Source organism: Eucalyptus grandis, chromosome 3 (assembly GCF_016545825.1).
Source record: "Eucalyptus grandis isolate ANBG69807.140 chromosome 3, ASM1654582v1, whole genome shotgun sequence".
Classification (NCBI taxonomy): domain Eukaryota; kingdom Viridiplantae; phylum Streptophyta; class Magnoliopsida; order Myrtales; family Myrtaceae; genus Eucalyptus; species Eucalyptus grandis.
In genome coordinates, this window is record NC_052614.1 from 19,219,763 (window position 1) to 19,247,281 (window position 27,519).

Here is a 27,519-nt window from a genome sequence, read left to right on the forward strand (position 1 = left end):
AAATAATCACAAAATGATAATTTATTATGTATATAAAAATATATATTTAATATACCACATGTCAAAATTTTTTGTTTTTAAATAAATGACATGTTGATGTGTCGTGTCGTATCGCGTATCGCATATCGATATTAGTAGGGATACTGCGGTGTTGGTGCTATTTGGATTTCAACCAAACCTCTTGAGACACGTGAGGCTCTTCATATATAAATTTTATTGTTTGAACACTAACGAGTCATGCTCAATCATTGTCATAATTATTATCTCTTCTTTACCATAAATAGTGCCCTAACCACATCATTTCCTCTACACGCCGTCACTCCTCTCTCTCTCTCTCTCTCTCTCTCTCTCTCTCTCTCCCTCGTTTTTTGTCCTAGTTCTTCCCACAAAAAAATGGTGATGCCAGAGAAGGGCCTCTCGAACCCCCTGAACGCGAAGCTTACCGGCTCGGGCACCGAGACTGTGGTTCTCGCTCACGGTTTCGGATCAGACCAGACCGTGTGGGACAATATCCTCCCTCACTTGTCTCATCATTTCAGGGTCCTCACCTTCGACTGGGGCTTCTCGGGAGCTGTCAAGGAGCAAGAAGGTCTGTTCGACCCTGTGAAGCACTCGTCCTATGAAGGTTTAGCCCGTGATCTGATCTCTCTCCTCGATGAGCTCGATCTCAAGTCCACAGTCTTTGTCGGCCACTCCATGTCCGGCATGATCGGTTGCATCGCCTCTGTGAAGAGGCCTAACCTCTTCAAGCACCTCATACTCCTTGCTGCTTCTCCTAGGTAAGTAGAGATGTATTTGGTAATGATTCTATTTTGAATAATAATTTTTAATAAGAAATGATTTTTATATTTCTATTATTAGGAATAATTTCTAAGTAAAAGAACGCGTTTGGTAACTTTCTAAAATTTTTATTCTTGGTATAGACATATATTTGGTAAAATTCTTAGATTTTTTATTTCTTTTAATTTTGTTAATTCTTTTATTATTTTTTTAATTATTTTTAATTATTTTTCCTTTTTTTTTCTATTTTCTTTTTCTCTATGGTTGGTTGTTGGCCATCTGGCGGTGGCCGGCTAGGTGATGTCCGATGAGGTTCAACCTTGCCTAGGCGACGCGACGCCGGCCTCACCCTAGCCTGGCAAAGCCTAGCTTCATGCTGACTAGGAGGCCAAGCCTCACCGCAGCTCGACGTCTTCGGGGTCAATGACGTTCCAGCAAGGTTGCCCGCCCTCGTCTGGCCAATCGTTGGCACCAATGACCAATCAAAAGGAAGAAGAAGAAGAAGAAGAAAAGAAAGAGAAAATAGAAGAAAAATAAGAGGGAAAATTTGATTCTAGAAATTATTCCTAGGAACAAGAAACTTTTTTTTTCTTCTTGTTTCCGTTCCAAACTATTCTCGGGAACAAAAATATAGATTCCTAGGAATAAAAGTTTTACTAAACACGTTTCTATTTCAGAGAACAATTTCTTTTTAAAAAATCTCTTTTTCTATTTATATTTCTTGGAACAGTTTCTAAGTCAAAGAACATATTTGGTAACTATATAGAATTTATATTCTCGAAATAGAAAAAGAATAGTAATACATTTGATATGATCACAAATTTTTTGTAATATAAAATTTCTTTTAATTTTTAATAATCTTTTAGACTTTTCTTTTTTTCCTTTTTTCTTCGCCAACAAAGAAGAAATAAAAAGAAAAGAAAAAAAGAATCATTTCTAAAAATTGTTCTTGTTAAGAAGCTACTTTTTTTTACTTTATGTTTTTGTTTCAAATCTGTTCCTCGACTACTTTTCTATTGTAGGGAATAAAAAAATTAATAGACATTAACGGATTTATGTTTTTTTTCGGGAATAAAAAATAGAAAAATAAAGAAATATGAACATTAACAAATAAGCCCTTAATGTTTTAGGGCACATCACGAGTGAGATGAGTGGACACAGAAGAATCGTTCGATGATTCTCAATTTTTCATCGTCTTTATTTAAAATCTATTTATTTTGATTTTGTCTTTCTCGTCCTCTTCGCTCTCTCCTCGCTATTTATGGATGGCAGATGATAAAGCGATTCGTAGCTTGGACGCTTGGACAGCTGCCGACGGCACTAATCCTGTCTAAAACTTCAATCCCGTTTGTAGCATGAAGGCCAAAGGTGATGTTCTTGCAGTGTCTTACTTTTTCTTGCCTTCATTAGGTACTTAAACACGGACGGCTACGAGGGCGGATTCGGGACCGCGCAGATCGATCAGCTCCTAGCGAGCCTAGAGTCTGACTACTACGGATGGACGGCCAACTTTGCTTCTCTGAGGGTGCAGGGCGACCCCCTTACGATCGAGGTGTACACCAAGTGCTTGAGAACGATGAAGCCTGAAGTTGCGCTTCCCTTAGCCAGGACGATTTTCCTATCTGACCACAGAGAGATCCTTGGGAGAGTGACGACCCCGTGCACTATAATTCAGACCACGAACGACACCGCAGTGCCAAACTCGGTCGCCCATTATATGCGCGACAAAATCCAGGGAAAATCAACAATCGAGATGATCGAAGCCGATGGCCATTTCCCTCAGCTCACCGAACATCTGCAGTTTCTCAATGTGTTGGGCAGAATCTTAGGGTTTGAATATAATTAGCAGATGATTAAGCTCCTAGAATTTTCATCATATGATTATACCCTAGACTAGACTAGAAGTCTAGAATTACCCTCTTATTTTTATATTTTATACTCTTATTTTCTTTTTTCTCTTTTGGATTTTATGTATGGATAGTGGGTGAGTAATGTGACATCCTGATTTTCAAACCTGTTTTCGATCATGACAGACTTGAGAATTTGATCATGAATCGACTGTTCGACTGTGATAATCGACAAGGGTCAATACGACTCTATTTTAAGTGATTAGTGATTGGATATAGGTCGATTCGACAGAAGCACACAATTAAAATGTGAGTAATTCCACCTGATTGCAAAATTTGCGTTGAACGGCATTAATCTAAATTTATGTCGGTTCGGTAAGTGGTGCCCGTATTTGAAATCTCGAGATTTTTACGACAGTCAAAAGTCACTTATGAGTCAAAGATGTACAATGTAGCTAAAAAATAATTGACTACAGGTCAAATGCGCTAAAAATTCCTAAAAGTGGGTGAGTAATCTTAGGGTTTGAATATAATTAGCAGATGATTAAGCTCCTAGAATTTTCATCATATGATTATACCCTAGACTGGACTAGAAGTCTAGAATTACCCTCTTATTTTTATATTTTATACTCTTATTTTTTTCTTTTTTTCTTTTTTGGATTTTATGTATAGATAGTGGGTGAGTAATGTGACATCCTGATTTTCAACCATATTTTCAATGAAATGAATTGGGCATTGACGCGCCTATAGCCTTTTCTTTGAGTTGGCCACTTACGAGATAACTAGTCTATCGATGAAGTCGTTAAGGAATCTAAACGTGACAGATTTGAGAATTCGATCATGAATCGACTACTCGACCGTGATAATCAACAAGGGTCAATACGACACTATTTTAAGCGATTAGTGAGTGGATATATATCAATTCGATAGAAGCACACAATTGAAGTGTGGGTAATTCCATCGATTGCAAAATTTACGTCGAATGGCACTAACCTAAATTTATGTCGGTTCGGTAGCGGTGCTTTTGTATTTGAAATCTCGAGATTTTCATGATAACCGAAAGTCGCTTATGAGTCGAAGATGTATAATATGGCTCGAAAATAATTGACCATAGGTCAAATGCGCTAAAAAAATCCTAAAAGCTACTCGGTAGGTTACGTCACGCTAAAATCACGTTCGGTTGAAATTAACCACGAAATTAAACCCAATTTCAGAAATTGAAAGTTCTGGCATGTCATAATTTATTTTAGGAACGTCGACGCATCCTTCCTCCAAAGAATTTTCAACGAGCCCGAGATTAAAATCAATTTTGGAGAATTCAAAAACAAAAGGAAATTCATATGGGCCAAATATAGGGGATTTTTGGCCTCCAAAGTGAGCTACTTGGTGAAGGGAAATTGTGGAAATTGTGTGGTTTCCTCCCAGCAAATTTGTCCGTTATTTGGAGTGAATTAGTGAAGAATTGAAGCCTCATTGGATGAAATTCGTAGGCTAAAGGGGCTGTCACATTTTAGTCTTCATTTTGGCTTCAATTGGGGTAAGTTGGTGTTGAAATTGGCTTTGAGTGACCAATTAATATTTTTGGCTAAAGATGGGTTAAAGATAAGGGTGAATAAATACTCAAGTTCTTAGATTTTTATCCTTGACTTTTTGTCCCCCTCATCTAGCTTCTCTTGCACGTTTGTTGCTTCCCCCTCCCTTCTTCTTCGTGCGCCAGTTTCTTCCCCCCGACCCTTATGTTTTTGCTTTTTCTTTCAATTGTTTCTTCGAAGCTCTCTTCACCGTCGCCTATTCCCTCCATGTCAACCCCACGATCACTTCTCTCACTGCCACTCACCAACACCCCTTCATTCTCCCTTTCCGCCACCACGTCCGCGACTCACCCCCACCAATCAACCCAGTGAATTACCCTCCTCAACATTGACACCAGCTTGCTCCCTTCTCTTCGTGCAGCATTCCATAGAAGCAGCTCCACGATCTCCTCTCATGTTGCCAACCGTCAGCCCATTGCCACCGAGTCAAATATTACAGCAAATCTTCTAAGGTTGACTCTTGTAGCCTCATCGACATCCCCTTCTCTCGCGGAGTCAGCCAGCCATTTTCCTCGACTTCCTGCCCGAATCACCACTGTAGCCCACACATTCCAGCCCAACGTTTACGCGTCTCCACCCCTCTTGAAGCCAGCCCAGTTTTCCAGCTCCGCCGTTGCCACGCCATCAAAGTTCGTCCAACCCGCAAGCGTCAGCCCTATCAAACCGAGCCCAGCACTTTCACTATGGGCCTGCAAGGCTTTTTCAGCCTCGGTTTGGTCTCCTTTGGCATCGTTGTAGGCCCGAGTTTCAGCCACTGTCACGCTGCCACCATCGTGAATAGGTTTTTGCGCTAAACCAGTGAGTTTACTCACAAAACTTTGCTTAGGGAGTTAATGACATTTAAGGGGTGATTAGTTTAGGTTAAGCATGGATTAGGTGGTTAGTTAGAATGGATTAGTGATTTAATTATCATTTTGTGCATGTTAGGTGGTTAGAACGGATAGATTAGAGACTAGATAAGTTGTACTATTTATCTAGATAGGTTCAAAAAATTTCCTGGCCCGTTCGGGCAGTTAATTAAGCGTTTCCAACCTAATTTACATTTTTGGTAATTAATTGTGTTTATTTAATTATTTATGGTATTTATTTAATTATTTATTATTTTCCGAAAATTATACCTGAATAGTCAATGACTAGAATTTCGTGTCGATTACAATGGTGTGCTTAGTTTATGCAATTGAATGATATATTGTGCAAATTGAGTGGAAATTGTAATTTTGGGTATTTATTCCAAAATTGTGTAATTTTGGTATTTTGTTCAGAAAATACCAAGCGTTAATTTTTAACGCCAAAAATATTTTTCGGCATTGTAATAAATAGTGGGATTTTTTAAAATGAAGATATCATATTTTTGGCTTAAACTTACCATGTATCCACACACGATTATTTTTATCGGGTATTTTTAACACAACAAAAATAGACCAAGTTCATTATTTTAATTGAGGAATCTATGTGCAAAGCACAATGTCCTTGGCTGGTATTGGATGATTGTGTGATGGTTTATTGTCATGGCAAGGTGACTAGTGAGAGATGAATGTGACAAATGTTGTGTTGAGGGAACCCAATGGGTTATGAGTCGGTAAAGGACTAAGTGCTACACAATAATGAAATCTCGTGTGAGCCACCTCTAGTATCTTATATCATTGCTTATTGTAGTCAAGATCTAAGTGCTACATGGTAACTTGAGTCACAAAGGAGCCACCTCTAGAAACCTTGCAAGATGGCTTGCATAGTCAAAAACTAAGTGCTACACGATAGCGTGACTTTGTATGAGTTACTACTAGAACATTATACTAGTGCTTTTTATAGTCAAGAACTAAGTGCTACACAACAGCATGACTTCGTTGGAGTTACCTCTAGTACCTTGAGCTATTGCTTAGTATAGTTAAGAACTAAGTGCTACACGACAATATGAATTCGTGGGAGCCACCTCTAGTACCTCGTACTATGACTGATTGTGGTTGGGGACTAAGTGCCATACGGTGTCGGAACTTCATGGGGGGAGAGGGCACCTCTAGAACCTTGAGCATGGTTTTGAGTATTGAGTTGGATTATTGAGTAGGGATGTTAAGGTTGGATTGAGAATTTGAATATTGAGAGTGAATATCGGGCATGGATAGAACCATCGATATGAATTGTCCGCGCCTGATTATGGAACGAAATTGTGTGACACGATATGAGACGTGTCATAACGATTTGACCTTATAATCGAAACCCTTGTGAGCGATTGTTTAATTGATTGATTGATTAATTAACTAAGATTGAAATAAGATGTTTTAAATGCTCGAGTGTTGTTATTGCGCTTATGTGATATATAAATTGTGCTAACATGTAGGAAGGAACTAAGGCGAGGTAAGTCTTCTTTATTGTGAGCATAGACTGCTTCTAGGTGTATTTCCTTCCTAGTCGGGGTTTAGAGGGTGAACTTGCTGAAACATTGTCTCACCCCGCCGTGGGCTTAACCTTTCAAATCCCTAGTGTGAAGAACCCGAAGCTTGAGGTGGAAGGGTCAAGAGCATGAATGGCTCAAAAGTTCTTTTGGAGATAGACCTCATGTACTTAAACCCTAGAGTTGGCCTCTGTTTGTAAACTAGATTGTGGTTTTTCATAATGTGTTTGATTCGAAATTGGTTGTCCAGCTTTTCTATCCCATGTTTATTGTTGTTAAGGGATTAGTTTATATGCTTCCGCATGTGCATAATCAATTGGGTTGGCGACGTGTCCTGGGACGTTGCAAATTTTATCAACCACCGAGGGATGAACACACACTCAAGGATCGGGGCGTGACAAGTAAGGTTATAGAAAAATGCCCAAGGGGGTATGTTGTGATGCGGTATTTGTGGATGCGAATGTGTGAGTTGAGGATTGGGGGTCTATTGATTACATGTCCTTTTGTCTCTTTAGATTAGGTACTATGTCGGATTGAGTGGTTTGCATTTAAATCATTTGGGTTTGAGCTGTTTGGCAGGATTTCATTTGATTCGTGGAGAGAATTTTGAAAAGGTTATTTAGGAGTAAGTACACTATCGTGTCAAAATTTGTGTACGGCACTCACTTTGGTACCAAAAGTTTCATTCATATCACGTAAGTGCCAAATCGGAGAAAAAAACGATTACTTTGGTGCCATTGGTGAGAGAATCCGACCGAAATGATTATGTGGCATTTATATTTAAAAAAAAATGATGTGGCAAAAATTGAAGAAGACTATCCACATGAAATGACATAAAATGACCCGTTTTCTTTTCTTCATAAGAAACAACCTCATTTTATGCCATTCCACGTGGACTCACTTACAAAATGATGTTGCATTGCTCTATGGCCAAAACAACGTTGTTGAAAAAGGAGTAAAATGGGGTTTGTACAAGCAAGCATACGAACTACGAATCTTGCTCGACACCGGTCGTAGTTCGCTCACCCACCATCAGTCGGCCACCGCTGTCATTCATTGTCGTTCACTGGCTATGTCCCCAACTCTAGCTCATTCAGGTTTGTCATGTTCTCTACGTGAATCAATTTAGTGAAAAATTTAGGGTTCCAACGGGAAGTTAGGAAGCAGAGGGAAAATTGAGGGCTCAGCTTAGGGGGAAAGTAGTGGGGATCTCACTTTTGTGGGGACCGAATAGAAAAATTTAGGTTTTCTTTTGTGGGACTGAATAGAAAAATAGGGCGCAAAGGGAAAATGGGGGCTTGACTCGAGGGAAACAATGGTGGGACTTTACTTTGTTTAATTAGCTGGATTGCTTCTGTGGGAGACAAAATGTGATTGAATTGAAAAATGGATAGTGGGGACCTTACTTTGTTTAATCAATTCGGCTTCCTTTGTTTCTGTAAAGGGATCGAATTGAATAAATTGGTTGCATTTGTTTCTTTCGACAAAATGACAATGACTTGCATATGAAGTTGTTGATTTTATCATATAGTCCCAAAAACTAATGACTTTTTTTTCCTTGGGTGTAGCATCGACATGGATGAGAATCAAGTAGGCATCATTGTTTACTATGGTAGAGAGTTTGTTATTGGCCCCGAGGACTAGGAATATACTAGTGGAAATGAAGATATTATCTATGTTAATGTTCGAAAGCCATCATATATTGATTTTGTGAGGGATTTGGTGTATTTTTTACGATGCAAAGTGCGAAAACTACATTACTATGTTATTGGGAAGGAATTGAATGATGGCTTGAGATTTTTTAATGACGATAATGGTATTAAGGATATCATTTATCATTATCTTCATGGCAATGGAGCTAGGGTATATATTGAGTATTATAGTGATGATGAGAATGGTGATGATGAGGATGAGAATAAGGATGGAGATGAGTAGACCACCGTCGAAAGAAGAAAAGTGAGGGATCCTACTCAAACGAGTAATTAGGTTGGGAATATGTTTAAGTTAGATGAAGGGCAAAATGAGAGGGAGAGAAGTCATATTGATAGAGATGAACAAATAGGAAGATGTTCTAAAATCTTAGATAAAGATGTGGGCGATGAAAACTTCATTGGGTTAAAATGGGAAGTTACTTTATTCAATGAATCGGAAGATGAATATTTGGTTTTAATAAGTTTCCCAAGTGATGAGGATGATGATGAACTCGCACAGTCAAGACAAAAGCAAAGGGAATTTCTCAGAATTTTTTTTGCAGCTTTAGGAAAGAGGCCCGAGCCAGTAAATATAGATAGAGCTCCAGCTGAATGTAATACAAGTGAAAATGAAGAAAGTTGCGGTGATGAAATTACTAGTTCAGAGAATGAGCTTGGCAATGATAATGAAGAACCTACTCGTGGATGAAAAAGTAAGTACCCTTGCTATGATCTGACAATTGATAAACTTGTTTTGTTTGTAGACATGAGATTTGACAATACCAAATAGTTAAAGGAAGTTGTTGTCAAGAACTCCATTGCTGAGTAGAGGAGTGTTGAATTCATTAGAAATACGAATGGATTTGTGAGCTAAGTGCTCACAACCCAATTGTTTATGAAAGCTCTATGGTGCACTGAGTAGGAATGGGTCATTGTAGATTAAGTCATTCGGAGAAACATACCTGTCCAATTATATTTAACAATAAAAGGATAATAAGCGTGTGGTTATCGAAGCATTTTTTCAATACTATCAAAGCAATGCCCGAAATCAAGAGTCCTCAGTTTCAGGTATTAGTGAAATGAGTAATTAGTGATTAATGTGTCGAGGAATCAATGCAAGAGAGCTAAGCTGAGGGTGATGAAAATATTGATGAGTTGGTATAAAGAAGAATATGTATAAGTATGAGATTATGCCGACGAATGCATACTTCAAAACCTTTCTAGTAGAATATATGTAAAGATTGTGGAGAGGCTAATCCATAATCTTAGGCCTAGATTTGATAGATGTTATGTCTATTTTGATGCATGCAAATAGGGCTTCTTGGCTGGTTGTAGAAGAGTTATAGGATTGGATAGATGTTTTCTAAAAGGTTTATGCAAAGGGGAGTTGTTGGCTACTATGAGGAGAGATGCCAAGAATCAAATATTTCCGATAGTTTAGGCGATGGTGAAGATAGAGAACAAGGATACTTGGTCCTAATTCCTCAAAAATTTAATGACTGACCTTGAGATAACCGATGGGGGAGGATGGATATTCATGAGTGACTAATAGAAGGTAATACCATTGTCAATTAATTTTCCCTTTTAATATTAATCACTTGCATATTTTTCTTGACTTGTATTTATTGTTTTGAATTTTTGTAGGGACTTATTCTTGCATTAGCTGAATTGATACCACATGTTGAGCATAGAATATGCGCAAGGCACATATACTTAAACTGGTAAAAAAACTTCAAAGGAGATAAGTTCCAGAAGCAGTTTCGGCAAATAGCAAAGAGTAGAAGCATGGTTAATTTGAGATTAACTAAACAAGGATTGTCGCAACTGACAAAAAAAGGTTTTGATGCACTCTTTTAAATAGAAGCTAAGTACTAGTGTCGGACATTCTTCAACAAAGAATTCAAATGCAATATCATTAATAATAACCTTAGTGAAGCTTTCAATGGCAGAATTTTAAAGGTCGATGCAAACCAATTATCAGCATACTTGATGATATACGAGTTATGATCATAATTCGACTGCATAGGCAAAGAGATGAGGTTACGAAGTGGACTAGAGATTGTGAACCTAGGATTGTGAAAAGATTGAATGCAAATGTTGCTACTAGTAAGTTCTACCATCCATTTTGGAATGAACATAATGAATATGAGATCATTCAAAATCATGATAAGTATGTTGTCAATCTAGATAAAAGAAAATGTTCATGTCGAGCTTGGCAACTTAATGGAATTCCTTATGCCTATGTCATTTGTGCTATTCGGATGAAGCAAGAAAACCCAGATGATTACCTAGATGATTGGTACAAAAAAAGCTCATACTTTGTTTCATATCAATTCATGATGTAGCCTATCAGAAGTAGTAAATTTTAGTAGTCGATAAATTATGAAAGTTCGCTATCTTTGCCACTAAAGAAGCAAATAGGAAAGCCAAAAAAGAGATGGAGAATGTAGTAGGAAGAGACATCAAGTCAGAGGATGAATAGGACTGGGGTAAAGATGATATGCTCCTATTGCATAAGGAAGGGCACAATAAGAAAGGTTGTAAGCTAAAAAAGCAATATTAACAACAAGATGTAATGACTGATTTAGTGTTAGGAATATGACCTACTGAAGAGCTTCTTGTTAGGCCTACTGAATGGAGGATAGAAGGCCCTACTGTAATGCCTACTGAAGGGCAAATAGAAAGCCCTGCTGTAAGGTAAGTATCTTTTTTACCTCAATAACTTTTCAGTTTATATTCGATAGAGTTTGATGGTTGACCATACGTACTGGCTTCTCTTGTGCTTTTCGCCTATCATGCACTTATAATTAATTTAAGAAGTTTTCTCCATTTGTTTTCACCATGAAAATAAGTATGTCTAATTATTTATTATAATTGGTCGTAATTCTGATATAGTACATTATTGTAAGGCCTACTAAAGGGCCAAAAAAAGGCCATGTTGTAGGCTCAAGTGCAGAACAGGAACTGAAATAGGCAGGACAACAGCAACAATAATTCAGTCTACTGTTGAGCAAATGAGAAAAAATATTTTGTCAGTTGTACATCATTGTGTTTGTCTTTTATAGGCTAAAACTTTAAATTTGTTATGTGTTTCTCGAGGTGAGAAGACGGGCACTTGCACAAGTTGCACAGGTTGCTCCCCATTTGTTTTTACTGAAAATGATGCATTACAGCGTGTAAGAGGGGTTCTTGGAAAAAGATTAAGGTAATATGGTCATAGGATTTTCATAGATGAACATACTAGAATGACTATTTTGAATTTAAGATTTGTAGGCCTCATGCATTTAATTTGTTGTACTTCAATTCATTTGGTTGATAATATGACTATGTTCTTGTAGCATATGAGAGCTTTAGAGGTACTTATTTCTCAAGGTGAGCCAACTCAAGAATTAAGAGCACAGTCAAATAAGAGTGCTCCAAATAAGAAGACAACAGATATAACTCCAAAATAGCCAGTCAAAAAGAACCCAGCACCAATTCTATCTCAATCAACTGATCATGGGAGTAATAGTGATCATATGGACCAACACATGACACGTGCTAAAACAAAAATAGCCGTTGTCAAGAACAAGGAAAAGTATGTGATAGAAAGGCAGTTAAAGAACCTGCACATCCAGTTTGAAAGAGTGCTTGATTATGAATCAATTCAAAACTCCGAAAGGAAAAGGAGATAGGAGTGTTATGCATATTAATTGATGGGAAAATGCTGGACATGGTCTCTTTTTATGCGGTGCTGGACATGGTATCTTTTTATGTTTTCTTTTTCTAGGAAGGTGCTGGATATTGCTTTATTGATGGTAGTTGCTACCATTGTTTTTTGAAGAAAGTGCATATTGCCATTGTTTTTTTTTTTCTTTTTAAGAGGGTACTAAACTTTTAGCGATTAGGAAATGAAGTCATACATGTTTTTCTTTTGTAAAAAATCAATCTATGTCAATGGCAATAGTTGTTTTTGTTATTTTCCCTTATGTTTGTTTCAGCTAGTAATGCTGGCAAGACAATTATGCTGTATAATTTTTTGTTGTTGGTGCAATGTCCTTATGAGGTTGGTATTGTTTTTAAGTGATGTGTTCATATACTTTACTTCTTATTTGTTAAAGTTGTGAATGCTAATGAATTTGTGGGTTCTGGTTGTATGTGCTGGTGCAAGAACAAAATGCACTAGCTCGCCTTGGTATAGTTATAGGTGCTGCATCTCTTTGCATGAGCAATTTTGGGTGCTGGTGCATCTTGTTGCATAAATACTTGTATGGGCTGGTGTAAGAACAAGATGCACTAGCAACCTAACTGATGCAACAAGATGGACCACGACTGGTGTAAATCAAGTGAAGTTTGAAACTAACATTTAAAAAAAAAAAAAAAACTTGTGCAACACAAGTGATCACTTTGTAATCGCGACTAGCACTTTAATGATCACTTTTATAAAAACTTAACACTCAAGCGATCACCATTTACAACCTATGACATTGAAATAGTCAATCGTGAATTTGCCACAATCCCTTAATTTCACCATGGTTTGCAATAATAGTTACAACAAACCAGCAAACCATTATATCTAAAGCAAAACTAACAAAAACAAGCATTGACAATACACAACTAAGCAAGAAAACTTTTAAGTGCTCACAACTAATGCATTTCAACTCCAACATTTCATTTCTATCATTGATTATAATAAAACCTTCTGCTCCATACAAAAATTATAGCAAATCAAAAACACACTTTACTTATAAATAATCCAATAGAAGTACATATTCCACGTCTTCGACTATGGTAAATATACAAACTTTTCTCATTACTTACTTCACATTTGAATAGACTACACAAGAGAATAACAACACAATCAACGGTTTCTTTCAATTGTCAACCTTGAAACCTCTATCTTCAAATTATCGACCAAAGATGTTAAATCCTTCATTTGAGCTTGCATTGAGTCAACATCTTCCAACTCGTCCATTAATGTAGGTGGAGGTTGATGTCGGCCTTCAAGTAACTCCAAGATTACCTTTATCACTCGATTAGAGAATTTTCAATCAACCCATTTGAAATATTTGCACTTCGAGTCTTCTCTATATCTGCCGCACCCATGGAATATTCTCCCGAGATTCAACCGGAGTCCAAGATGTTCTTCTCGGACTTGGTGACCCACAATAACAAAAACACTCACCATCTAATTCGCTTTTTTTTCGCATGAGTGTGAGCCATTGCTGAAACTTCTGCCCTCCATCTACAATAGCGAGCTAACAATTTTGGGAGAAAATTAAAGTATGCACTCAAATTAGGGATTTAGGATTCTTACTTGGGGAAAAGATGATAAACGGCGCCATTTTGTTGCTTGTATATTGATTGTACTCTCCAACAATCCACGTTGACTTCAAAAATTAATTAAAAAAAAAACTACCACATCTGATTTCCAGCCTTGACGTTAGCACCGAAATGATCGTTTTCAAAATTTTTGGCATAAGTGATCAAAATAAATTTTGGCACCAAAGCCGTACACGGCTTTTGCAGCGTGATAGTGTACTTATCCCGATTATTTGCTAAAAGGTGGGGAAATACTTTGCACCATAGAGCTACGGTGAAGCTAGGGCGTGAATGACAACGATTTTGACCAGAAATTGATTTAAACAGAAATAAATTTTTCTATTTATATTTTTAGATGAGTTTCTGAGCAAAAAGGAATTTGGTAACGACACAAAATTTGTATTTCTAATATAGAAATTCGTTTCATAACAGTATAAAATTTCTATTTATTAAAACTGAAATTTTCTTTTAGAGCAAGTGAGATGTCCATTCTCACAAATTTCATATGCTTAGGAACCTAAATACACTGTAAGAGTTGTTATATCGAATTTTCTAAATTTTCAGACAAATCCACCCAATAGGCAATTACGGTCAAATAATATACTCATTAATAGTCTCCATACAATAGAAAAAGAGATCTAGATGCATTACTCTTGAGCATGATAGCCGAAGGTTCCCAAACTCGGTAGAATGAAGGCGAGCAACCATGTCAAGTGCTTGAATTTTGGCTTTGAATTATGAATAAATAAGCACATTGGTAGACCTAAAATCCCTATGGATTATAGAAAGCTGAACCTTTTCATGTAAATATTCCAATCCCCTTCATGCTAGTGTGTCACGTCGATCGCCACCACGGTCTACGATATGCATCCAATGCACACATGCTCAATGCATGTTCATTCTAGTCCGTGTGTAGTTGTTTTAGAAAGAAACAGAAAGAAGGGTATCGAGCAATTTGTGGCAAAGTTTACAAAATCAGCGAAATTTACGAAGTGTGGTGGAGCTTGTCATAAAGGACCATTACATATAAGGGAAATCCTCAAATACAACATCACATTACAAAAGCAAAGATAGGAAATCTCTAAATACAACATAATAGGAATACATTACAAAAGTTGAAAACATGATTTTATGGAATATTCGGCATTTTATGATCCCTTGCCATTTTATTGACAATATTTTTTTCTAAGCGTGTTCACCTTAGTTTCCTCTTCGATCAGTGTATCACCTATAACCTCATATTGTGTAGGTCTAAATGGGTACTCTGGATCTTCATATAAGGAAATGTTTTTATTCCTCTTATCTTGATTATGGATGTAATTATGTAATAGACAACATGCAATTACAGTATGTGTTTGCTTTCAAATTGCAAATACATGCATATGTCTCAAAATAAAGAAGTGATTTTTTAATGCTGGAAATGATCTCTCAATGACATTCATCAGTGAAGAATGTCTATAATTGAACAACTCTCTTGCTATTCTTGGTCGTCTTGCTTTACCCCTATAATCATTTAGAGGATACAATTCACTTTTAAAATAAGTTAAGAATCTTGGAGTTGATGCATAACCAAAATCTACAATATAATATTTGCCTATAACAAGGTATTCATATATTAGTTGTGATTTGTAAATGCAATACAATTTTAAAGAAAATTACTTCTTACAAAACAAGTAAGTATTTGATAGTGGTCGATGAAATTCCAAGAAAGGAGTCTCGAGTGCTGCTTATAGCACCTGACAATTGTTGGCAGATCCTTTCCCAACTAGCATACACAAAAGTAAATTTCATATCAAACAAACATACACACATTCCATTCCAAGTGGTAACTCCTTTTCTGCCTCTAAATGAGATTTGCTTTCGACATAGGTATAGAAGCATGAACATGAGTATTATCAATAGCGCCCATGCAGTATTGTTTTAGCAAAGACTAGTATTGTACAATATTAGCAACAAAATGAAACTGATGTTGTAAATGAATGTATGAAAATCCTACCTTGAAGTAAAATTTATGATTGGGATCCATAAGAATCTCATTTAGGATAACATCAAATGAATGTGGTATGATAATCTCTTTTACAAATATGAGAACTGCTTTTAACACTATAGTAAATGACTTGCTAATAAGTGTCCTGAACATTGGAATCTCTCGCATAAATTTCTATTCGAGTTCTTGTGACAAATCATAAATAAAAAGATCATAATTTGTTCATCTATCTGTATATATCGACTATCTTCCAATCAACCTTTTGTCTTCATCAAGTCACAATCAAGTCACAAAGGTTAAGGAAAACATGTCTCTCAATTCTAAAAGTTTCATATATTCTATATGTATGTCCATGAAGAACCTCCCTCATCCATTCGGATCCTAACAATATGCTATCCCTAATAAGTTTTCTCATGTGCATAGACATATCCACTACAATAATGTACAACCATGTTATCGGTATATCAATATCAAAATCATCAAAATCTAGTTTAATCGATTCACTTGTTACTACTTGATCACTATACATGCTACTTTCATCCCCCTCCATATTACTTATGCTATCACATGAAATAAGAAGATAAACACAATATATAGGTAGGAATCTAATAATAATCAACAATAGCCATAAATTTTTTCGTAAATGCATCATAAAAACGCCAAAGTATTTCAAATACATAAGTCATAGAGTGAAATTAAACCAAATATATAAATCCATAGCATACTGCTTAATATCTACTTAAAGAAATTCAAGAAGTCCACGTCTCCTTTCAAGTACCAATATGATGCAAGCCTCTTTCCAAGTGGCATTAAGGCATGATTGGTTCACAGCTTTGTTGTAAAGATTCTGCTCCAAATCAGGCATGCCATTTAGGACAGTAACCATGGCTCCTATGGAGTAGGGGTCTATAGGTAATAGGGCATCTAAGATCACAGAGCCACTTGTGGATTGACCGATCCTGAATTTAATCATTTATTAAATGGTTTTGCAAGTGCCACTAACATCATATGTGTTAGTCTTTCTCCTCTTCCTAGAATTTGGAGTCCTATCTTACTTGTGCTTTGTATGATCTGAGGTAGTAGTCATATTAGGTGTAAAGACTTCCTCATCAATATGATGTTCATCAAATTCCTCCGAATCAATTATTGCATGAACATAACCACCATCACCACTATCACCATTGTTACCACCATTATCATCTCTCTCCATGGACACTATCACTTCTTTTGCATTTCTTGTTGCATACTCTCCAAAGTAGCATATGTATCACCAAACACGATACACAAATTAGAATATTGAGGAAACCATCCTTCCTGAATTTAGGCCATTCACTATTATCCTGGAATTTTACAATAATGACATATGTTAGCAACATAATCAAAGCTTACATCTACAATAACAACAAAATGACCCAAGTAAATTGATACCTTGATGTGAGACTCCCACATACTTTGATCTTCCACAACAATCATATTGTTTATATTATATCATCCAAATCTAGATTGTGACAATAGCTTCGAAACTAGTATACTCTCTCTTCATTTTGTTGACCATGTTCTTCAATTGAACTATACTAAAAATGAAGTCCCATCTATTTTTTGAATTTGGTATACTTGTTTTGTTGCAGGTAGAGGTGGTGCAATTTCCCTTTTTTACCTTTGTTACCAACAAACTTACAAGCTCATTGGTCAAAAACTTAGTCTACTTTGCCATATAAACCTCTTTTTAAGAAGCCATTTAACCTTAACTAGTCTAACATCAAATGAGCCGTATCAAAGTACCAGTTCAAGCACAAAGACTTTGATGTCAATATCACATCGATATAATATTCTATGACTATTAATCAAACAAAATGCACAAAGAAAATTAAAAGAGAATCATCCTCATATAAGATTGTACAAACAACCATATAATGCAAGCAAAAGAAACATTCCTTTACATCAATGCCCCAGCTATTTGCTCATAATAACTAGTAGTGAACCCACTACAAGGTGCAGTAATGGCTATTTTATTTTATTTTCAAATTTTCTCATTCTGTCAAGCATCAAAAAAGTAGGAAATCATGGATGAGCAATGGATTGCATGGCTAATGTACCATACATCTATGCAGATGCTAGAATACCCTTTGGTCACAACTTCGTCCCAGCGAATATATACATTTTTTGTGTTTTCGTCAAGGATCCAAATATCTATAAGTGAGCTCCATGGAATCAAATTAGAAAGAAGGCTTATAGGTTAATGTTTCAACAGTTTATTGGCATCGATCCAATTAATACAAATAGGATAGTGCCACCACGTCTATTATAAATGTCTTTCCATTGTCTTGCACATAAAACAATTACAATGATAATATACACCAGCCCATAGTAGAAACATTTGATAAAGAAAGACATTTAAAAGCTTAATTTCACACTCGATAAAAGCAAGGCTGAAGGAGCCTTACTTGACCACCCTGAAATTATGCTGACCCTATTTGAATCCATTACTAACAACAAATGCTCGCCTAAGAAAAGGAAACATTTACTTAAGAAATAAAGTATTTTCTTCCTCTTGGACCTTTCTCTACAATTTCCGTATTCACCTCTAAGGAAGCATCTTAGAGGTTTTTCTTTGGGTGAAATATCTCCGCTTAATCTCACACCATTCAAAAAGGAAACTCACATACATGACAAATGCATAAACTTCGCAAGTTTAAGCATTATACAAACACACCACGGAACTCCTAAAACTACCTATCCTAGATTAACAACGGTTAGGTTAAAGAGAAAATAATTTTTTTGCCGACTGTGACCACAAAGAAAGGCAAACTCATCTCCAAAACTGCGCAAACCCATCTCTAAAGCAACACAAATCCCCTGAAAATGCCAATTTCGTGGCGTTGTAGTCCAATTCACTAGCTCAACAAGCAAAGAACCCACTTCAATTATCCACATGTAGAGTAGCCAACATATCCATTGTTGGGAATGACGGATCCCGAAAACCGGATTCGACACTTAATCGAACCCTAAATCAATGCGGAAGACGAAGCCCAGGAATAACACATATCACCGATTGTAAAGCACACCACGGTCGAGCGTACCTTGTTAGCCACGAGATTAAACACCAATGTCGAAGATAGAGGAAAAAATTCTGATCCGATGATGCCAATTTGCCTTGAAGGGAAGACGGGACGCCTTAAGCGTTTTCTTCTTTTGGAGGAGAGTGGGAGAGAACGTCACGTTGGAATGTGCCAAAGGGTATCTTCTCTCTCTCTCTCTCCTCCCTTTTATACCTTCCCCCATCCACGGGCCCTATTCCCGTGGGCCGGGCCTTTTTGGGCCCACCTCATAAATCCATCATCTCCCACTCGCACATGGTGGTCCAAAACCAACATGGGCGGACAGGCCCTACTCATCCCCATCAGAGAAAAATCCATCATAGACTCTCACTTAACATGGTGGCCCGAACATAATCATCTTTTCCTCTCTTCAACATTCATACCGGTGAATAATCCGTGCGACCAGCATACTTTGAGCTCGTTGCCATACATCTCGTAGGAATATATAGCAGCTCATAATGGGCATCACATCCTGAGTAGATTTAGTATGCGTACACTAGATCGATTGATTACATTTATATCTCTCTTGATCTCTTTTAAACAATGATATATATATTGTATTCACAATTATGATTATCACAAAGACAATCATAATTGGTTAACCGTGAATACAAAATTACAATGTGATTCTCCAAAATCGATCTTCCTCTTTCCTTCAAACTCTCAATTTCAGTCCAGCTTGCTTTTCTAGAAATGCCCCATTAGATCGAATCACTCATGACCATTGGCAACATCCTAAGATAGCAAACACTAAATAGAAATCTTGAGAATAAGTAAGAGTCATGAGGGGACTAAGAAATTGAGGAACTCTCTTCCTCAAGAGTCTCACACGACATAAAAGTTGAGATCAAACTTTGCCACTCTTATTAGTCGTCTCATGCATACGTAGTATAAAATACGTATTACGGTATTAACTCCTTTCCCATGAAGCGTATGTCTACACCTTTTTATACCATACAGATGATAGTTCAGATATACCCAATGTCTAACTTAAGTTCACGTATCTACTCATTCACAAAATTCATCGGAACTCACATCCGGCATCTTAGACGAGATAAAGTAAAGCATGTGGGGGTATTTTACTTTCGGACATAGTAAGTATTATATCCTCATCTTAACACCTAGTTAAGGCGGCATACGTGTTTTAAGCTTGAGCTCTGATTATCACCTATATAATAAGCTTTAAAAGGTCTCATCTCTATTTATCACACAAGTAAATAGGCGATTACCGTGTGAGTGGGCTAATCTTATATCTCGTCCGACATACTTCTCAACTTAAAGTAATACACTAAGCATTAAGATGCATAAAGATCAAACAAAGATTCATAGGCATTAATGATGAAAACACAAATTCATCAAATTGTGAACATTTAGGGAAATTACAATATTCAGTACATCGGCCTTGACAAGATTACGCAAGGTTTGGTCTTGCCATAGAGATTTTTGCATACCATGGCCACAAAACACATCTCTAGATATTGGCCACGAACTTTATCATAGGATCTTATTCGCTACCATCTCTATGCGTAGCCTTTGATGTACTCTAAGTTCACATCTTTTCGTTTCCATTATGCTGGACCATATCCTTGACACATCATAGAATCTACACATAATAAGAACTAATTTTCCTTTATTTATAAGCAAAGCGATTAATTTTTCTTTAGTTTATTGCATTTACTATTTTTGTAATAAATCAAAATAGTGAGTACCATTGCCTTAATTTGATTGAAAAAACTAATGGCCGCAAGAAAGTGATGGACTTTTTTTTAATTGGTTATTTCTTTCAATATGCTATTTTCCATAACCAAGGGAAAAATTTACTGAGAATTGAAACCTAATTGTATTAAGTATGAGTTAAGTTCAGTGGAGTTGTGTGTAGATTGTTAAAATTGTATTATGTAAAGATGGAATTGTATAAGTTAAATGGGTCAATTTGAGTCAAACTCATTTGCAATTGGATCGAACCTCATCCAACAATCTAAAAGTCAGTACAATCATCAATATTATTGGAAAAACACAAGATATACTTAAGAGACTACCAATCCTACAAGGGTAGAGAGAACTGTAATCAATACTTAAATTACAAGTTTGAGATTTTTTGGTGTTGCAAAAAAGTTTAGAGTAAACATATTATGGTGGGTATATATTTTGGGGTTTTTGGTGACTTTTTTTCATTTTTTTCTTTCTTTTGTCAAGATGTACCCTTACCATACTTGTTAAATGAAGATACCTATTGCGAATTGAGATCTTGAAATTACTCGGATCTAATCGAGTCGTAAGGTTCGGTCAAGTATCTAAAATTGGCATTTCAAGACAATTACGAGTTTTGTCAATAATACTTTGAAATAAGAACATTCAGTAACGTTATTATAAAATATGAGCTTAAGGAAAGAGAATTTCAAATAAACAAGAGAGGCCCAGCCCAGTATACTTCTTCAGCCCAAATTAGCTTCAAGAACCTTCTCCCTCTTCTTGCTGTTGCATTCTTACATAGAAGAGAAAGGAGAAAGCAGAGCCTTGAGGAGCCGAGAAAAAAATGAAAAAAAGGGGAGGGGGAATCTCGGCGGTTGGTCGGAAAACATTAAATCAAAGCTGGAATACGCCTTTTGCATATGATTGGTAAGCGTTTCCCTGTTGTTTTTCTCCTCTGGCAAGTTAGTTCTTGTTCGAGGAGTTAATGTCATAGCCCTAGCTGTCTAGTAGAGGAATACATATTTCTGGTCTATCACATTGCCGAAAGAAGAAGGAACTGGACAGCTAATTGTCGCTCCACTCTTAGTCAAGCCTAGAGGTTTTCCATCTCATTTGGAAAAAGCTGGTTACCCGAGAGAGAAACCAAAGGGTAAGTTCTGCCAAGTTGCCTAAAAATGGCAAGGTCATGAGATTATTATTGTAAAGGCTCTACCATTGAAGAAATTTCAAATTCCCTAACTCTGGTTGGATGGAACCTCTAGGTTCATTATCAATTAAGAAGTGCACTTGGTGGAGTGACCTAAGACCGTGAAAATGGCTGGGGAGCTAGAAGCATTATGACTATCTTGAAACTAGATGCCAGTAACTTGAGAGATTTAAATCGTGCTAGTCCATTTTCACGCTCTAGAAGTATAAGGTAGTAACTTGGGGAGCTAGAAGCATTATGACTACCTTTAAACTACTTTGCCTTCACGCTCTTGAAGTATAAGGTAGTAACACAATAAAACTTGCAATCCTTATGAGACAAAGCATTGTACTATAGAATCTCAACTAGAGATAAAATGATGATCAATGATCTTCCTAGTTTAAGCACTTTTACATGATATTGGAACCAGTGCTATTTCTTCTCCATAAGTGTGTTTACGCAAGAGGGTGTGTTGAAATATTATCTCACACAGCTTAATAACATTTAATAAACACGGTTGATAGCCGCCATTAGAACATTTAGTTTCTGATTGAACGAACTCTGAAAAGATGCATGATTGAAACTCTTTCTGCTTGTCGGAGGATTTTATATCAACACAAATCCACAATGAACCTTATAAAAGGAGTAACAAAGGACAAGATTTCAGAGACTTAATATAAATATTCCACTGCGACTATTTTGCTCTCGAGATGATAACACTGGATACATAAGCAACTTTACACTGACTCGAAAGCCATATTTTCTAACTCTAACTAGACATGGATATATAGCATTTGCTGCGACGACACTAGTCTGAATAATACTAGATACATAAACAGTTTGAAATGTCTCGAGTTCAGCTGTTCTCTCTACAAATGAAACTAGATGCTAGTAACTTCAGGTTTTGCTCCTTCCAAAAGAAAAGGCAGTTCTATGCTTACTTGGGCATGAAGGACACGTAGTCCTCATCCTCATGCTGGTGCGCGCTAAACACGTAACTCTGTTTCCGGTCAAAATATTTCTCCTAAATGCAAATCAAGTTCACAAAATAGTGAGCGAAACAATAAATTAGAAAAAAGCTCGAAACTTAATTTATTAGTTTAAACGTGTTTTTCGTTAGAGACCAGACCTTCCTGCATGTGGTTGACGGAGTAAAATCGTTTATCAGACGATATCTTCTACAAATTGATCCAGTTCACGGCTTGAATTTGTTGCATCTCTCACAGGATCTGTGGGCTTCTGTGATTTTTTAACTCCATCGAAAAGGGTTGAACGAGCAGATAGCGCATCAGAAATCATTTCCATCGACGGCCTGAGTTGGGGATTAGCAGATATGCAAGCGACTGCAAACTTTAGGATGGTCAGAAGTTCATCCTCAATGCCTGGCGTGGGCGTTGGCAGGCGTGAATCCAATATATTCTTTAAAACTACCGAGATCTCCATGTCGACCAGAGCTAATAAAGATGAAAGGCTATCACCTGGATGTCTTCCTTTGATCACCTCGATGGCCACTATTCCAAAGCTATACACGTCGCATTTCTCCGTCACCTTCATTGTGTAAGCAAGCTCTGCACAAAGGAGATATATATATATATATATATATATATATATATATATATATATATATATTTATATATGTTAGTACAAAGGCATTACTTTAGCTAAACCATCGGATCATGAGTTGATTTTAGAAATTAACCTGGAGCTACGTAACCATATGTGCCAACGACTGCGCTCCAGTTTGATGTGTCCAGCTTAAGAAGCTTAGCTGTGCCAAATTCAGAAACGTGTGCCTCGTACTCCGAATCAAGCAAAATGTTGTTACTCGAAATATCTCGATGAACGATTGGAGAATACAATCATGGTGCATATAAGATAAAGCATGAGCCACGCCTTTTACTATATTCACCCTCTTGTTCCAGTCCAACTCTTTAGCTTCTTCTTCATTGCTCAAGATTGTAGACAAGCTTCCTCTGTCAAAGTACTCATACACCAAGAATGAGTGTTGTGGATGCGAACAAAAGCCCACAAGTTTCACAATATTGCAGTGTTGAATTTCCGTCAATGCCCTAATCTCATTCAAAAATTCCTTTTGATCTGTTTGCCCACTATCAGCCGTTTGATGGAGCTTCTTTACAGCTACTATATCACCAGATCTTAATTTGGCCTTGAAGACACTTCCATAGCCTCCCCTTCCAATATAGAAAATCTCATTAAAAGCCCCGGTGGCTTCCATGATGTCTTTATATGAAATCATTCCATCGTACTTTGATAGAGAAAAGACTTCAATTGTCTTGGGTGCTAGTTCCACTCTTGGATGGAGCTTTTTTCTACGGAAAATGAAGAATATTCCAAAGAAAATAAACAAAAGAACCGCTCCTAGCAGAGGGAACACAATAAGAAACACTCTACCTCCCACCGGAGAGCTTTCCCTATCCACCAATGCTTGGTCACAGGGCTCAAGTCCTTCAACATTTCCACACAATCCATTATTGCCTTGAAACGCTTCTTTTGTTGCATTTTGGAATGACGTGGTGTTGGGGATGGGACCCTCAAACTTGTTATAAGAGATGTCCACCTCCATCAAACCTCGCATATCCTTGAAAGTCTCGTATATGAGGCCAGAAAGATTATTGTGTGAAAGGTCAAGTTTCACTAAGCTTTGAAGCTTGTTGAATTCAACTGGGATCCCACCACTTAACAAGTTATGACTCAAGTCTAGCTCGGATAGGTGAATCAACATCCCTAATTGCCTCGGAATATCTTGGCTCAACTGGTTGTTACTTAGATTCAAGAAGACCAAGTTTGAAGAAAACCCTATAGCCTGCGGGATAGACATGCTTAATCTATTGTTGGACAAATCCAATTTTTGAAGACCAGGTAATGATACAATCTCGGGACTTATTTGGCCAGAAAGTCGGTTTTTGCTTAGATTTAAATTCACCAAAGAAGTCAATTTTCCAAATTCTTTTGGGACCTCACCAAGTAAACCATTGAAAGAAAGATCAATTTCACCAAATCGAGTCGCATTCCCAATCTCAGGAGGCAAGCTACCAGTGATGTTATTTCCAGCAATTCTTAGATTAGTTAAGCGTGTGCAACTTCCCCAGTTTGTTGAGATTTCTCCAAAGAACTTGTTGAAACTCATGTCGATAAAGTCCAATTTGGGGTAGACACCAAAGGTCTTTGATATGTTTCCAGTGAGCTGGTTTTCCTCTAGGCGTACTCTGACTAGGCTTGTGCAATTTCTCAAGCTTTTAGGGATAGAACCAGTTAAGTTATTGTGACTCACTGTAAGGTTTTGGAGCAACCCACCTCGGCATAAGTTTTCTGGTAAGGAGCCGTTTAATTGGTTGGTATCCAATTGCAGCACCGTCAAGTTCACTAGATCACCTAAGGATTCAGGAATTGAACTAGAAAGGTGATTTTGGCGGAGGAACAAAGATCCCAGGTTGGTCAAGTTACCCAGAGAAGAAGGAATTGGACCAGTGAGCTGGTTTGTACTCAACTCTAAGTCAAGCATAGCGTGGAGATTACCTATCTCATCAGGAATTTGCCCCCGAAAGCTGGTTACCATAGAGATAAAGAAGGGCGAGTTCTGTCAAATTTCCTAATGTTGGTGGGATTGAACCGATAAGATTATTATCATTAAGGCACAACTCGCTAAGAAGATTCGATTTTCCTAGCTCCAGTGGGATGGAACCAAAAGAAGCTCATTAGCAAATAGGTGTAGCTCTATCAATTTGGTTAAGTTCCCCAAAGTGGAAGGAATCGGTCCTGTGAGGAGGTTGGTGTCCATGTGGAGCACTTCCAGATTTGTCATACTTCCCATTTCAGGAGGAATATAACCGGAAAGGGAGTTGTTGTAGACATACAATGTAGCCAATTTGCTCAAATTACCTAATGAGGAAGGTATGGGTCCATTCAACTGATTCGAATACAGCGCGACCTCAGTGAGCAAATGCAATTGCCCGATTTCTTGGGGAATGGAGCCATTTAACTCATTGGAAACCAGGTGCAGGATTGTTAGTCTAGTTAGATGGCTGATCTCCGGCGGTATTTTCCCCATGAATCGATTGATAGAGAGGTCGAGATAGGTGAGATTGCTCAATAAACCGATTTGAGGGGGAATATGGCCAGAGAGACTATTTATACTCAAGTCCATGTACATGAGATGAGACAAAGATGAGAATGGGAATTCGTCAAGCGTACCTTCAACATAGGCGCTAGTGAGATTAATCCTGATCACACTCTCCGCCTGATTGCAGGAGATACCATACCAAGTACATGGACTCACGGTTGAGTTGGAACCGGTGGCGTTATGAGGAGAGGGAGTCCACGAAGAGAGGGAAGAATCTGAATGGTTGCCAAGATTGGACTTCCACTTGAGGAGGGCTTGGGCTTCTACAGGAGAAGCTTGAGCAGGAAGAGGAATGGTAAAGGTAGTGAAAAGGGCAAGGGCAGCCACAAGGCTCATGACACTTTTGAATTCTGGTGTAGGATCCATGGATTCTTCTTCTCCTTCTCCTGTTTTGGTTCTGGTAAGTGGGTTTGTTTTTCCCAGAGGCAACAAGCGATGCTTAAATAGGCCGTGAAAACTCACCTTCCTATCATTTTCCATGGTAATGGGTATGCAATAAAACGGCGACTAACCAGTGGAGACTAAGAAGAGGTACGTTTATTTGTTTTGTACCCTGTAGGGACCAGGGGTAGCCATCTAACAGCCGACTAAGACGAATTTTTGGTTCTTTGAAGACTCTGGAATTTGTTACTTTTGTAGTCTTCGTAGTGACATTTTTGACTTGGTCAGTCCTCTTTTCGGAATTGAGCCCACCCATTATATGAATTCGGAGACTTTGACTTTGACTGAGAAGTCTTCGAGGAAAGTGAGGCAAAGTCAGTGAAGGCATCGCGTGTGGTTTGGGAACACTCAATTTTCCACAAGATCAGACCCTAATTTGTGCTGCACAAAATTTTGATTTTAAAGTTCAAAAGGAAAGTTTTCTCACTTGGCGTTTATGAAGCAAAATCTTGACGCAGTCGACCCCGTTATTGCAGAAACGACAGCTGATGATCTAGGCAAATGGCCCCCGAGAGCATGGTTAAAAAATAAAATAAAAAATCTAACGACATATTTGAAGTGGAAAATTGCTAAAAATTGGAGCTTGGGTTGAGTTGGGTATGATAGGGTCCAAGGGAGATCGAGTGTGAGCTACCAAAATTGTATTACAAAATTACGGGTCGGTACGTGTTATATTGGTCAATGTGAATTGGATCCATTTTCTATCCATTCATACTTGACATGATCCTTTACTAGGAATAATACCCGAGAAATCTAAAAGATTATTTATATCAATTGATGGAAGAGCAAATATTCACTAAGAACTTAAAACTTGTCCAGTATGAATATTTTCTCAACTCAATCAACTAATATAAAAATTTAAGGACAAAGTACAAAAACAATATAAAATTTTTATGTGCTTAATGTGGAAAATACTATAAATCGTTCAAAACTTTCACTAGTCACCAAGAATAATAGAATATATAATAGTCATCTCTAGTCACATAGCTAGAGAATGAACATATCAACGATATAACAATATATCATTAGTGGATTAACAAAAGAAGCAAGAAGACTCTAACTATTACCAGAGAAATTGAAAGACAAATCAGAAAAGGATCTCAATGATGATCTTCATCTCACGATCAATATATTAAAATTTCAGCTGATTCTAAATTTGAACTGCCTCTTCTCCTTCGAACCTTGGACTCTCTCCCTCTTTTATTTCTCTTTTGTTTGAACACTCATTTCTCTCTTTTCACTATAAAAAACATTCGACCCTAATTCTTATTTTATTTTATTTTTTGTTTAAAAATGTGCTGGGCCCCATGAGGCGGACCCAGCCCATCGTCAAGTAGGAAGTGCACTTGTTGGAATGACTCAGACTGAAAATGG

At 37.3% G+C, this 27,519-nt stretch overlaps 2 protein-coding genes and 1 non-coding gene across 3 annotated transcripts; 1 reads left to right on the forward strand and 2 right to left on the reverse strand.

The window, feature by feature from the left end:
* Positions 1–308: 308 nt before the first annotated feature.
* LOC120292230 (probable esterase KAI2) lies at positions 309–2,795 on the forward strand. Its single transcript, XM_039310456.1, has 2 exons — positions 309–779; positions 2,191–2,795. Exons 1-2 carry the CDS (start codon positions 394–396, stop codon positions 2,624–2,626), a joined length of 822 nt encoding a protein of 273 aa, XP_039166390.1. The 5' UTR covers positions 309–393; the 3' UTR covers positions 2,627–2,795.
* A 19,439-nt stretch (positions 2,796–22,234) lies between these two features.
* LOC104456642 lies at positions 22,235–23,410 on the reverse strand. The gene is made up of 3 exons (XR_005550034.1): positions 23,263–23,410; positions 22,693–23,131; positions 22,235–22,587 (listed from the first exon to the last, which is right to left on the reverse strand). It is a non-coding gene; the product is annotated as an uncharacterized LOC104456642 (transcript).
* Positions 23,411–23,506: 96 nt separating this feature from the next.
* LOC120291707 (MDIS1-interacting receptor like kinase 2-like) lies at positions 23,507–25,140 on the reverse strand. Its single transcript, XM_039309402.1, has 2 exons — positions 23,593–25,140; positions 23,507–23,536 (listed from the first exon to the last, which is right to left on the reverse strand). The coding sequence occupies exons 1-2, from the start codon at positions 25,138–25,140 to the stop codon at positions 23,507–23,509; spliced, it is 1,578 nt and encodes a 525-aa protein (XP_039165336.1).
* Positions 25,141–27,519: the final 2,379 nt, after the last annotated feature.

Excerpts from the sequence above, each read along its gene's own strand:
- LOC120292230 (XM_039310456.1), top strand. The coding sequence starts at position 394 with ATGGTGATGCCAGAGAAGGGCCTCTCGAACCCCCTGAACGCGAAGCTT. Across the intron at positions 780-2,190 it reads CTCCTTGCTGCTTCTCCTAG|GTACTTAAACACGGACGGCT; the intron begins GTAAGTAGAGAT and ends TGCCTTCATTAG.
- LOC120291707 (XM_039309402.1), bottom strand. The coding sequence starts at position 25,140 with ATGGTAACCAGCTTTCGGGGGCAAATTCCTGATGAGATAGGTAATCTC. Across the intron at positions 23,537-23,592 it reads ACTGCAATATTGTGAAACTT|AGGAAGCTTGTCTACAATCT; the intron begins GTGGGCTTTTGT and ends GTACTTTGACAG.